The sequence below is a fragment of the Strix aluco genome, chromosome 18 (assembly GCF_031877795.1).
Source record: "Strix aluco isolate bStrAlu1 chromosome 18, bStrAlu1.hap1, whole genome shotgun sequence".
NCBI lineage: Eukaryota > Metazoa > Chordata > Aves > Strigiformes > Strigidae > Strix > Strix aluco.
Genome location: NC_133948.1, coordinates 163,564 through 178,045, shown reverse-complemented (window position 1 = coordinate 178,045; position 14,482 = coordinate 163,564). Strand labels below are relative to the sequence as shown.

Below are 14,482 nucleotides of genomic sequence, written 5' to 3'. Positions count from 1 at the left end.
CTCGACTTGGGGAAAAACCATCAATTTAATTCGTTACCAATCAAATCAGAGTAGGATAGTGAGAAATACAACCACATCTTAAACATACCTTCCCCTCCACCCCTCCTTTCTTCCTGGGCTCATCTTTGCTCCCAGTTTCTCTGCCCGCTCCTGCCCAGTGGCACAGGGGGCAGGGATGACACTTGTCTCTGCCGCTCCTTCCTCCTCAAGGGGAGGGCTCCTTGCACTCTTCCCTTGCTCCAGCGTGGGCTTCCTCCCACGGGAGACAGTCCTCCATGAATTTCTCTGACCTGAGTCCTTCCCACGGGCTGCAGCTCTTCCCGAACTGCTCAGGTGTGGGTCCTTCCCAGGGGCTGCATGTTTCTGCTCCGCCGGTGCCCTCCCTGGGCGCAGGGCACAGCTGCCTCACCACGGGCTTCCGGGGAACCTCTGCTCCAGCGCCTGGAGCACCTCCTTCCCTCCTTCACTGACCTTAGTGCCTGCATGGCTGTTTCTCTCACATCCCACTCCTCTCTCTGCTGCTGGTTTTCTCCTCTTAAATATGTTATCGCGGAGGCTCTACCACTGTCACTGATTGGCTCAGCCTTGGCCGGAGGCAGGTCTGACTGGGAGCCGGGAAAGCTTCTAGCAAATTCTCACAGGAGCCACCTCTATAGCCCCTCCCCCACTATGGAAACCCCACCACACAAACCCAATACAAGGGGATACTAATTAATCTGTCTTTAGAATAAATATCATTTTGGCACTGACAGTGGAATTGTGGAAAACAACAGATGGATAACAATGGAGTTAAAACAGACACGAGTTAATCTGGAGTATCTTTGATTCACATGGAGGTACCCTAAGATGCTGAGGGGAGCTGTTTAGGAAGCTTTCCCAGTTATGCTTGTTACCAAGCAATAGAACAACTAAGAGAGAAAGCTTTGAAAGGAAGGAGTGGAGTATTATGAAAGATCCTTCCTGCCAGTTGATGAACAGAAATAGGAAGTGGGCCTGACCAGGAGGAGAATTGTCCTCAGACAGTTTGGTAGCAGAATTGCTACCAAATGAAAGGGCTTTACATACAGATTTTGTGGATTTTATTCCCATTGACCTGAGTGTCTTCTGCTGTAGGCTAAGAATGAAAATGCTCTGTGAAGTCTGATTTGTTTCTTAGTTTTACTTTTGCATAGTTTGAAGAGGAGTAACAGCACCCAGAGCGTCATGTTTAGCAAGAGTCTGGCAGTGTGCGAAAGCTACTGAGGAATCAGGTGAATTCTTTCTTAGACAAGAAGTCTTGAGAGAGAATATGTGTCTGGGAACGTATGGACAGTAATTGGATTTGGCCTTAGGCCAGCAAGCCTTGTAGACACATAGGATTCCTGGTTGGATTCAAGTACTTCAGCTAGTTTTTAGCTCTTCAAAAGACATCTGTCTTAAAAATAGTTTGATCGGTGTTCTCAGAAGCCCAGTCAAATACTAGGAAGAATCTGTTTTAAAGTCTCAGTGAAATCTGTCACCATTATCTGGACAGATTAAGTAGAGCAGGATGATAGACCCCAGTCAGTTGGTGATTTCTACATGTTTTATAACAGGTAGTATCAACAGTGTAGATATGGTATCTGTGCCATACACTATTCTTGTTCAGTTTGCTCATGCTTCTGTCATCGGATTCCTTTCCCCTGTACCATTTCCGTCTGCTTGTCAGTGCCTTCATGGTTTGTATCAACTAGCCTCTATACTAGGATTTTTCCTGTGGATTGGAATAAGCTCTATGAATTTATCATGTTGGTGCCATTTTGTAACAGAACAATTCTCTTGTCTTATTCCCCTCTCAGGTATATAGTTTATTAGATTTTTTTTTTTTTTTTTTTCTGGATTTGTTGGGCAGAGAAGTTATGCAGTCTCCACACTTGAAGGTTTTCAACATCTGACTGGATAAAGCCCTGAGCAGCCTGGTCTGATGTCATAGTTGACACTGCCTTGACCAGGAGGTTGGACTTGTGAGGTGCCTTCCCACCCATATTATTTTCTGATTCTGTGATTTGTCCTTTCAGAAAAACTTACCTGGACCTGGAAGGAAGTTTCAGGGTGAATTAAGCAATCTACTCATATGCTTTAGTCTTTGAGGTCCTCATCCTGCAATCAATAGCTCTAGTAGTTGCTAGAACGCAAATAGCTGCTTGAATGGATTTGCTGAGTTAAACAGCAGAAATTACAGACTTTCACTCGGTACAAAGAGCCTGACAGACAGGACTCTGACATGAGATTGTTCAGAAAGCTGAAGAAATTTGTATGTGAATAATATAACTACAAAGCTGAAATAACAAAAGGTTCTGAAAATATAGCAAGGCCAATTTTTCTGAGTGTGCAGATTTTTACTTTTCTTCATTATGAGATTTAACTTATCACAGTATTAATGTATGTACTGGCACATAATGTTAGGTTAAGTTAAATCTGCTGTTCAGAAATAACATTTGCTTATCCTTAATCTTCATTTTGGTCAGTAAAAAAAAGCAACTTAAGTCAAAAGTTTAATTCAGGTTTAACTCTGTGGAATACTTAAGTGAAGGTGTATGCTAGAAGAGAACAATTGGTGCTTGAATTGATTCCACATTCGTATTCCTTTACTCTTCTCTCCATTGTCCAAAAGAAGAGGTAAGAGGTAGTTTTCCTGAAATGTGCCTTTTGAGTAGATTTTTTTTTTTTGTTGTTGTTCTAGCTGAACCAGGGTTCAGAGGACCCTCTGAAGAGACCAGTGGTCTATGTGAAGGGTGCTGATGCTGTCAAGCTAATGAACATAGTTAACAAGCAGAAAGTGGCACGAGCAAGGATTCAGCATCGCCCCCCACGGGTGAGACTTTAAGAAATTTTATCTAGGTATTACATTGCTGTTAGTTCATGCAGTGCTTGCTAACTGCACGGAGTGTGGAGATGTTTTGTTGCTCCCCATGAGCATTAATACATGTGAAATTCTGTTAACCTAAATAAATTGAGCAACTGCGCTGTGGACAAGCAGCTACACTTGATGTAAGTATAGAATCCACGATGTGGCATCTGTTGTCTTTCATAACGATCCTTTTGAATATATAAATGGCTAAAAATTTTATATAATAGAAATTTTCCTTTTTCTTTGTTAAATAACTTAATTACTGCACACTCCTGATAGTTCAGATTTGTAAGGTGGTCTGCCCTGTGTTAACAAATAATTCTGTGTGGTACTTTAAATATGGGTTAATTACTTGGTACCTGATATTTGTAATTATAAAATAATTTTTCTAGAGGTTTTTTTGAACGCTCTCTACATGTAGTTTACAGAAGAACAAAGCTAGAGGTCATTCATGTCCCAGTTACCACTTTGGTTTTGTTGCATTTTTATGGCATTCTTCTGTTAAGAAAAGTATTTGGGAAGCTGACCATTCACTGAAAATGCAAATGTTGGTTTTCACTCACTTAAGTATACAAGCAAACCAATAAATCATGAAAATTTGTGTTAGTCTGATTCACTCAGTTAAAAAACCTGGGTTTTGTGGAATCGGTCCAGAGACACTGTAAATGTGACATCTTGTGACTGGCATTCTGTTTATTTCATTCACTTGCAGTGACATACGAAACCCAGGTTTTGTCTCATAGAATCCTAGTTAATGAACAGTGTGTACTTTTGACTTTGTGACTGTGTCCATTTGGCACTTGAGAAAGTAGGGAAGAGAAAGGAACAACAGATCTGAGTATGATCTAAAGAAAGGAAGAATAACATTTTTGTTTTAATTTTTAAGCAACCCACTGAGTACTTTGATATGGGAATTTTCCTGGCCTTCTTTGTGGTTGTGTCTCTTGTTTGCCTCGTTCTTCTTGTCAAGATCAAACTGAAACAGCGACGTAGTCAGGTAAGAGCGGTAATGGGGTATTCACTGAATGCTGAAGGTTAGCTTCTCATACTTTGTCCTAGAATATGCTCTTTACTTTTGGAAATGCTGGACACTGACTTACAATAGCCATCTTTGTAGGAAGGGTTTTATCCATGGATGTAGGCCTTTGGAAAAATTGGAAATGTCTTTAAAGGAGATCTACATTGACCTGCGATGTTCATTCAATTAAATCCTCAAATGAAAAGAGTACGGAGGCAGTCTGTTTAGCCATTGCCAAGGAATACAGTTTCTGGTTGTTCAGAGGTTGATTGTCAGTAGCACTGGTGTATTTCTAAAGAAGTCCAAGCTCTTGTTGCTGTATCGTGGAGAGAATATCAGGATTGAAAATAAATTGCAACTCTTTTCAATAGAGTAACATCTATTGATTCTTAATGGCAGAGGTTTGGAGGTAAAAAGTTTGTTTAGGAGAAATCCTAGGTGAGATACTTGAAGTTTGTCCTGTCAAACATGAAAGGGGAAGCTAGTGGACTCTGAAGTTTGTAGTTGTAAACTGCCCAGTGTATATACACGTAAAAGGAATGCAAAGCACTGTAGATGCTTAGGACTCTTGCTTTGGACATATTGAGTAGGAATACAGAGATGTTAATGGGCCAACAGCAGTGTTAAAAAAACTGTTAAAAAGGGGGATGATAAATTCTACAGTAAAACGAAAACAACCCACTGCCTTCCAAAACTTTGTTATTGATTAAATTTGAGGGGAGGGGGGAATAATACAGCTAATTTAGTAACATTTCATTTTAATCCCTCTGAAGTATTGCTTCTGGTAATATGGTGGTAACAGTATAATGGGGCATTACAGTCAATATTGACAGTTCAAAACAAGTTCCTGGCCAAGTCTTTTATGTTGCCATGAGTAGTTGCTGCTGCCCATCAATTGCGCAGTTGCAGGGTATTCCATTGTCAGCACCTTCATCCCGTTTTGATTCAAAGTAGCTTATCATTCTGCATGTGGCGTACATTCTTTTCATCAGGCTTCTGATCTAAATTCTAATTAGCCTTCTCTCTGCCTGATTTATGAAATCCTAGGTTAGTCTGGGCGTGGCGTGTTTCTGTAGGATACATTAATTTGATACAGTGGTGTTTCTCTGCTACTACACTATAGTACCTTATGCATCAATGTTGCCTTTTTTTTTTCTCTCTTTCTTCTGTTGTAGAATTCCATGAACAGGCTTGCAGTGCAAGCACTGGAAAAAATGGAGACCAGGAAGTTTAAGTCCAAAAGTAAGGGACACCGGGAGGGTAGCTGTGGAGCACTGGACACGCTCAGTAGCAGCTCCACCTCTGACTGTGCCATCTGCTTGGAGAAGTACATTGATGGGGAGGTAAAGGATAAATGGTTTCTTCAACATGGGCTGAGAACGTAGCTGGTTTATTTTAGCACTGTGGTCCGTGGCTGCTGGGTACATTGTGTACTGAGGTGGTGCTGCTTGCCAGACTGATTGCATTGAGTAGCCGGCTCAGCCTCAACTGTATTCTGCAGCTCCCAAAGAAATCTCGGGGGCTTTTCTGCATACTACAAAGTGAGAGATCTCATTCTGCAAGTCGCTACGTCCATCAAGTTGCTTTTCTGAGGAAGAACTCATAAAGAAGTCAGGGTTACCTCAGCATTTAGTTCTCTGGGTATTTTTAACAAATTGTGTGCTAAGGTGATGGTGCACACAAGCTCGGTTGGACATAAGGGATACAACTTGTGTTTCACTTCTCAAGCTTTGATGGCACCTTGTCTTTAAAATGTCAGGTATGTAGCACTGCTGCGAAACCAGAGGAGGAGAAGGATGTGATGCCAAAAGGTTCAGGAACCGTTTTTTGACTTCTCAATTACCATCGCTGCATTGATGTTAGAGCTTGCCTTCTGTGACACAGTTCTACCCAGAGGAAGCAATGAAAGGATGAAATAGAAAATAGGCTCCTTAGAATAGAGGCAGTCAATGATCACAGCTTTGAACTTTCATATAAAAAAATTATTTGAGGACATTTCATTTTGAAATGATTCATCATTTTTTAAGGCAACAGAAAATACCAGCTGCAGTATTTGAGTGCTACAAGCTACGAACAGAAAGTTAATGAAGTTAGCTGATGGGAAATTATTCAGAGTAGCAAGGATGAAGGCAGACAAGAACCTCAGAAGGGCTGTACAAAACTGACTGGACAGGAAATTCAACGCATGAACTTCAGCATGAAGTGATACACATAGGGAATAGCTTCACATGTAGTAGTGATGGGTTATGAGGTGAGTATTACTGTTCAGGAGCAAGATCTTGAAGCTGGTTTAGATAGCCTTGTGAAAGCAGATCAGTGCTTTGTGGCAGTCAAAAAGGCAAATCAAATATTAGAAATGAGACAGGGAAGTCTAGAGAACTGAACAGAAAACATAATTGCACCACTGTGTAAGGTCAGTCATGCTCTCTGAGTACTGTGTGTACTTCTGATCTCATTTCACAAAAGATACGTTGGAAATGAAGGTGCTTCAGAAAAGGGCAGTCTCAAAGTGATCAAAGATTTGGAATGGTTTCTGTACAAAAAAATGACTGACTGGGCTAAGGACTGTTTAGTCCTAGATTACTTGGGGGCAGAGTGAGTACAAAATGGTGAATGGAGAGCATGAACGGGAATAAGGCATTCATTTATTTCCAATACAAGTTTGGGTGCAATTAAATGAAACTGCTAGGATTCAATCTGGATCAAAATGTGGTGTTTCTCCACCAGCAGGTAGTAGCTCTGTGGAACTTCCTGCCAAAGCATGTTACAAATCCAGAACTTGAGCTCATGGGGAGACTTGAACAGTACTCGGGAGAAAGATCTGTTACAGGTTCTGAACTGGTAGATATCCAGCTCAGGAAGTCCTGTAAACAGATAATAGCTGAAGGATGAGAGTGCTGGGCAAGGGGAAAAGTATCATATACGCTGTGTTGATTTTGCTTTTCCCTGAGTGTTTTCGATTGCTAATAGTTGTAGGCAAGATGCATCATTAAGTGGACTCATTGATAAATTTTTTTTTTAAGTTTATTTAATACATCAAGGAAAACTGTAACAATGGGCTCCTTCAAGGTGTTAGGTCATAGGGACACACAGCTTAAATTGTCCTAAAGAAATGTAGCATATCTGCATGGAGTTCTAACGTGCCTGCAGCCTATTGTTTTAGTGACACCTGATCGCTGGCTGTTGTGCTTTTGGCTGTGTTGAACAGATGGCATTTTCTTCCTTCTTACCACTTGGAGACTAAGAATTGATTCGTTTATAGCTAGGTTGAAAAAAATAGGAATAAGCTGTGAAAAATTCACTCATTAGGAAGGAGTACTTTTTCATGTTCCTTCATCTGTTCCTGTAGGAATTGCGTGTCATTCCCTGCACTCACCGATTTCACAAGAAATGTGTGGATCCTTGGCTACTGCAGCATCATACCTGCCCTCACTGCCGCCATAACATCATAGGTAAGTGCTGCAGTCGGGTGCTCTGTTGTGTCGTCCATTTCGGGCTTAACAGCTTACAAGATGAAACAGAAATTTTGCCTGTTTGTAAATCTCCACAGAGCTGGTAGTCTTTATTGTAACACAACCCTAGAGACAGTTAGGACTAACTTCTTCAAAAAAGACTGCGTGCCCTGGAGTAACAGGTCACGTCCCTGGTTTTCTCTCGGTCTGGGTGCGATGCCCAGCAGAGGACAGCATTGGTCAGCTTCTGAATGCAAGGAGGACAAATAGATATAATAGATGGGTATGTTTTCTCTTGGTAATTATAAAGAAAAGACTATGTATTGTTTTTTATTTTTCCGTGGTGGTGTACCTTGGAATGTGGTTTCCCTTACTTGCCCTCTCCCCCTTCCATTTCCTCTGTCTTGAAAAAGTTTTCTATTAATACACGTTTAATGTAAAATAATGTATAAAGTGAAAACTCAGGCAATGACTGCCAGCCTTGTTCTTAACCTGCAAGATCAAGAATACTGTGTAAGCAGGAGGTTTTGCATGGATGAAAACAGTATCTGAAATCACTCCTTTTCCTTTTTAAGCGAATACAGTTGTGTTTCAAAGGCTTCCAGGCAGATGCTCTTGACTCACTTCGTTTTGTTATTTTTCCTTCTGTGTAAAAAGTTGTTGCCTTTTAAAAAAAACTCTGTTATGTGCATAATGTAATGAAATTCAGAACAAAATATCCTTCTGTCTTGCATAAAATATTTTCCCTTTTATTCCCTCCTACTTCTGCTTCTCCACTCCTATTTCTCTCATTCAGAACAGAAGAAGGGAAATGCAGGTTCAGTCTGCCTGGAATCCATCAACCCAGCACGCAGCCGGCAGCAGAGGGTGATTCTGCCTGTCCATTACCCAGGCCGAGTGCACAGAGCCAACCAGATAACAGCGTATCCCACGCGGACAAGCATGGACCCTCACGGAAACCCTATCACAGTACTTACAGTCGAGCGACATGGTGAACAGAGCCTCTACCAAGCCCCGTCCCCAGCCTATATCCGAAGTTACCAGCCTATTCATTTGGACCATGCTTTAAACACGCATCACTGTAGCCTGGAGCATAGGGCTTACTCTCCAGCTCACAACTTCCGAAGACCCAAGTTTGGTGGACGCAACTTCTCCAAAGCGGCGTGCTTTTCCCAGTATGAGACCATGTATCAGCACTACTACTTCCAAGGCCTTAGTTACCCTGAGCAAGATGGACAGCTTCCAGCTGGCATTTCCTCAAAGGGTCCTTCCCGTGCCTTTCAGCCTGGTAGCAGCATGCTTTTCCCTCCTGTGGTACATGTAGTGCCCTCATCCCGCTTGGAGAGCGGCAGTACCTCCAGCTTCAGCTGCTATCATGGTCATCGTTCAGTGTGCAGTGGGTATTTGGCCGACTGCCCTGGGAGCGACAGCAGCAGCAGCAGCTCTGGTCAGTGCCACTGCTCCTCTAGTGATTCCATGGTTGACTGCACCGAGGTCAGCAACCAAGGGGTTTATGGGAGCTGCTCCACCTTTCGCAGCTCTTTGAGCAGTGACTATGACCCGTACGTTTACCGCAGTAAGAGCCCTTGCCGAGTGGGTGAGGTTGGTGGCGCAAACAGGGGTGCAATTGTTCTCTTGGAGGGCCCCCCCCAGGACGAGCTTCCAGCTCACAGTCACAGTCTGGTGGGTGCTGACTGCCGGCCTGTGCCAGCTTCTTCCTCAGGGGACCAACTGTCTAACTGCAGCATGGATATGAACTACAGCAGTAATTCCTCACTGGAGCACAGGGATCCAAATGGCACTACCTCAGAGGGAGGACACGAGGCCACTCCTGGTGCTGCCTTGGATGTTAAAAGGAACTGGAAGAATCCTGAGATAGTGGGGCCGCTTGTGGAGCAAGCATGCGCGTGCTGCTTTGAACTCCAGCACTCTGCCCTGGAGCCTGGCAGCGGCACGGCCGACTGTAGCGCGCTCTTCCTCAGCTCTCCGCTGTGGGGGACGTGTGGCCCTGGGATAGAACCACAGTCAGGGAACACCCCGGGCTTGTACAGTATTAACTCAGATCACTTGCATAGGACAGATGGGGTGAAGTACGAGGGGTTGCCCTGCTGCTTCTATGAGGAGAAGCAGGTAGCCTGTAGTAGCAACAGTGGCAGTGGAGGTGGTGGCTGCTATACAGAAGACTATGCAGTGAATGTGCAGTACACGCTTCCTGATGACACCTTGCCAAGCTGTTGTAAGGGTGTATGTGATCTGGGTCAACGCATTCCCATAATTCCTGAAGACAGAGACTGTGAGCTGATCCTACCTACAGAGTGCCAAGGGACCCACACAGGAGGCTGCAGTTCCTGGGATGGAACACCTGAGCTAGATACTTACCTGCACTGCCAAGGTATCAGAGAGGTACAGGACGAGAGGGAGGTGTGCTACGAGGCAACATCATTCCTGCGGCAGAACTACTCTCAGGAGGAGGAAGCTGGAATGCTCTTCCCCGATCCCACTCCGAACTCCCAGAAGCTGATGACGACCACAATGGCCACAGGTAATATGTGTGCTTTTTTTGATTACTCGCTACCTTTCTGTCCTAGCCTATGAAATGCTGCCAGCTTCCTAGGTACCTGCAGCCATAAAGTTTATTGCCATCCTTTGTATAAGAGTAGGTTATTGACTAATCCTTCACCCAGAAGAGCTATTCTCTTGTTACCTGTGCTCACTTGGTCATAGCTAGAGGAATAGAAAATGATAGTTTACTAAGTAAGATAAAAGCTTTCATACTCATGTATCTAAGGTGTTTACCTAACACCTTTATCATGTACCTCACATGTTTATCTAAGTAAGATAAGAGCTTTCATACTCATCCTTTGCGGGGAAGGGAAAAAGTGATTGCAAGTACCAGGCCCCCATTAGAGCTCCTACAGCCAGGGACACTGTGCCAGTCGTGGCAGCAGTGGCAAGGTGCCTAAGCAGGCACGGCCGCAGTGCTGGGAGGGGACGGACAAGCTGAAGAATAAAAAAAATGAGTGAAAAGTTTGGAATTGCTGTAGAAGAATATGTGGGAAAGTCTCTGCTGTTGTACACTAAGAACCGCTAGCAGAATGAAGGGGGTAGTCCTTACCTGCCTTGCCAGGGCTGCTTTTAAGGATGTTTATAGAATTGTAGGATACCCTAGGTTGGAAGGGACCTCAGGCCGTCATCTAGTCCAGCCTCCTGCTCAAATCAGAGCCACCTCTGAGATCAGACCGAGTTATTCAGCTTGTCAGATTAGACTACATTTATCTGGTCAGGCCATGACAACCTCCAGGGACGTAGAGTGCACTCCCTTTTGGGCCCTTGTTCCCGTGCTTGACTGCCCGCATGGTGAAAAGATTTTCCTTATATCCAGTCTGAACAACTCATGTTTCAACTTAAGCTCCTTACCTCTTGTCCAAAATGCATCACTGTGAAGACCCTGGCTCCATCGTTGTGACAACCTCCATGCAGGTACTGCAGAGCTGCTGGGGGGTGCTGCCAAAGCTTTCTCTTCTGCAGGCTGAACAAGCCCCAGCCCTCAGCCTCTTCTCACGGGGTGAGTGCTCCAGCCCTCTGAGCATCTTGGCTCTCTGCTGAACTCGCTCCAGTCAGTCAATGTCTTGTTCTGGGGGCCCCAAAACCGGATGCAGTATTCAAGTTGCAATGTTCCTTAGTTTTCTTTATCCTTCAGGTGCTGGATCTCATCCCTTGGAGAGAAGCCAAATCGGTGACTAGACCTGTCCAGATGATCCCAGATGGAGAAGCAGAGCTTATCAGAGACTCCAAATTCTCATGGACTTAATTTTTTTTAAGCTTTGACAAACACACAAAAGTGGTAATGTGGAGAAGTCCCTCCCATACTTCCTCTTTCTCTGAGTCCACATCAGCTTGATTATCTCCTTTGTCCCTCTTGCCTGAAGCCTTCAGGCCTCCATTTGTGTGCAAAGCCCATGTGGGACATGGTGTGGAGCATTTCTGAGCTCTAGTGCCATTTCTATATTAATGACAAAGTGTTATTTATATTTTCTTTTTAGAAGTGACTGTGTCAGCTCTTGCTGAGAGGTAACACGGTGTCTTAAATAAGCCAGGCTATGTGTAGATGCTGTTATCTCCTACTTAAAGGAGTCAGGCCTTCGATAAGCTCAGGGCTACACCTGCCTTAGAAACCAGATAGCACCTTGAAATATAGTAGTCCAGAGGGATGCAGCTGCTGAATGGATGCTCAGATACCGACTAGTCCTAGTAGCCAATCCTAGTAGCCAGCAAGTTATATGAGCGCTTTTGAGGGAGGTGAAGCATTGGACTGTCTCCTTTCTCTTCCCTCCTCCCCCTTTCATGCTGCTCTGATGGTTTGGCTGAGAAGGGTCTCCTGCCGTTATGATTAGTTTTAACAGAGTGAGGGTAGGGAAACTGGTGGCTCAGAATGTTCTCATCCTTGCTTCCTGCTAAACCATGGACCTCCTTGTATCTTCTGACTGGTGAAGCATGCTGGGGACTCCTCCCTCAAACATGCTAGAAGAAAGTGCTTGGAAAAGGTAATACCTTTGTAGGTAATGAACCTTGCCTTCCATAGGAAGTTTTTCAGGCAGCTGTAGCCCCTGTTACGGCTGTGAGGAATGCTGGCATATGCAGAAAAACAGCTTGCAGGGGGCTTGCAGCTTGGCTGGCTCATTTTGGAAGTGGGTCAGGAGGTGTCTTACTTCCTTACAGACTGCAGGCATGCCTAAGGGAAGCAGTGCTTGTCACCTTTTGTGCATGTGGGAGAGTGAGGGACTTGATTTAATCATTTCTTCTTTGCTGTGGTTGATGTAGCTTCTGTAGATGGATCTGTTTTAAAGGTTTCTTGGGCCCAGCCAGATGTGCTTCATTTTTGTCTTGTGTACAGAGCGCTCTCTGTACCCCATTAGCCTGGGCACATACTTTTGTTCTTGTTCTTGTACTAGTGGGGATGTTTGTTATCATGAGATAATATATGTCGTCACTTCTGATAGCAATTGTTTCCTGTGGAAACAGCAGCTTCTGAGTAAGAGGCTACCGTAGCGTGGTTTAAATTGCCTGTCATGCTGCATGTGCCTGAGGACACAGTGTCATCCTGTCTGGTGTATTCACAGCAGGAATTCTCCTAAAGGGAAACTAATTATTTAATGCCCACAGTGCCAGTCTTCTGAAAAGATTTGTCCAGAGTTCTGTACACTTTGGAGATACTTAAAAGACATGAAAAAGAGATGTACACCTCATGTTACATTTTCTGCCAAAGTAATGTCCTTGACATCACCGGGCTGATAGTGAGAACCAGCAAAGTTAACTTGTCTGCTTTATAGTCACAAATTAAACATTTTAAAAGAAGCAAACATCTAAGAAATGACAGATACATTCATCTGTTTACTTTTACTTTCTATATTCAGTAAGTTAGGAAAAAATAATTCTATTTAAAGGAATTCACATTAAATCTTTTTAAATGAACAAACACCAAAATCCAGCTGTTCAGAGAATTAGTGCAAGGCAATATCTGGGTATAAGGTCAGAAGAAGAATTCCAGTAAACACATTTTCTGTGTATAAAGCTTATTGAAAAATTATTCATTCTCTGAATGACTGAAGTGGTAAGTGTTGGGAGAATAAACTCTAAAGGTTTGCTTTTTTTCTTTGGTTGTTTTTTTAAGTCTTACCTTTCTCCTTCATCCACTCAAAAGAAATGCATTGTACAAGCTGTGATACACTACCTTGGCTATTCTGCTTGGTGTTTTGTGAGGCACTATCTAAAGGCCACCTGAGATGCATTATGCTCTATAACTACACAGCATGTTGTGGTAAAATGTGGTTATAAAAAAGAAATTTTAATATTCTGGCTCATGGTGTTCCTGGATGTACTGGTCTCATTCACATTTTCTGGAAATCTCTGCCAGTGCAACAGACTCTGCAGGCCTTACCACAGAGGTACCCTACACCTGCTTTCTGTGTTCGGTTTTGTATTCAACATCTAGTTAATTCCCTGCTACCTGTATGTCCATACAGACTTACAGGCTAGCTGGCCGTGGTAGAAGGTTTTTATAACAAAATGTCTTTTTACTACTTACATAAACAGTTTTCATTGTGTTTGGCTCATGAGGCACTATTTAAAATGTTTTTAATTAAAGTTATCTTATAGCACTTAAATTGTTTTGTATAAAATTTGCTGTAAAGATTTGTAATATGGTCAAAGGGCTCTTTCTCCTTCATTACCATTTTTAAAAATGTTTTAAAAGCTAGAAAACATCTTGTATATATTCTGTATATGTATAGCAGCACATTTCATCTATGGAAATATGTTCTCAGAATATTTATTTACTAATATATTTATCTTAAGCCATGTCTTATGTTGAGAGTGTGTGACATTATTGTAATAATCAATGAAAATCACTAACATGAGGCCCTGTAAATACATGATAATTGCACACAAAGATTTTACAATACTTGCCGACCAAAAATGATTTAAGAAAAGTTGTAGTTACCTGCAGTTTTGTAAGAAAGTGTACAAATGTCTGTATTTAAAAAAAAGGAAAAGAAAAAAAAAAAAAAAAGGAAAAACCACACAAAAATACAGTTCTATTGCATATACATGTGGAAGTTGTCCTTCTTGTTTTGGGGGAAAGGACATGGATAGCTGTGCTTCTCAAAATACAGTCCTAGATATACTGAGATGAACTGTAATATACGGTATTTTTTCCTTTTTTACAATAATAGGTGTATACATGTGTGTACATACCATGCACACACATACAGAGCCTAACAAAAATGATCATGGTAAAAAGTTCAGAAGTGTTTCTTTGTGGAAGCAACCCATAATGTTCTGTCCCATGACCATTCAACTTTCAGCAAGTGCCACAGATGAATATCCACCAGAAATTAACTTTTTTAACCTGGTATTGTGTGTAGTGTAAGTCCAGTACTTGACAGTTTTAGCTGCCTTCCATACTGTCCCCAGGTGGTCTCACCCTGTATTTTGTTACTTGAGGGCTGCCTGTTGCTTCAGCACCCCTGGTCACATCTGGCTGATGTTGCTGTCGAGGAGGGGAGAAGCTTGGTATATTAATTGTGGGAAAACAAAGATTACACAGGAAGGAAGGCGAAGAAGACGTAGGGCACAGAAGGAAAA

General features: G+C 42.8%; 1 protein-coding gene across 3 annotated transcripts in view; it reads left to right on the top strand.

Annotated features, from left to right (window-relative positions):
* Nucleotides 1–13,944, top strand: part of ZNRF3 (zinc and ring finger 3) — a 95,503-nt gene extending 81,559 nt beyond the window's left edge. For all 3 annotated transcript variants that reach the window (XM_074844215.1, XM_074844217.1, XM_074844216.1), the window contains 6 exons: nucleotides 2,702–2,833; nucleotides 3,756–3,866; nucleotides 5,063–5,230; nucleotides 7,237–7,339; nucleotides 8,136–9,881; nucleotides 11,040–13,944. In XM_074844215.1, the coding sequence (XP_074700316.1) occupies nucleotides 2,702–2,833; nucleotides 3,756–3,866; nucleotides 5,063–5,230; nucleotides 7,237–7,339; nucleotides 8,136–9,881; nucleotides 11,040–11,083 (2,304 nt within the window). In that variant the 3' untranslated portion in view covers nucleotides 11,084–13,944. The remainder of the gene's footprint in view (nucleotides 1–2,701; nucleotides 2,834–3,755; nucleotides 3,867–5,062; nucleotides 5,231–7,236; nucleotides 7,340–8,135; nucleotides 9,882–11,039) is intronic.
* Nucleotides 13,945–14,482: the final 538 nt, after the last annotated feature.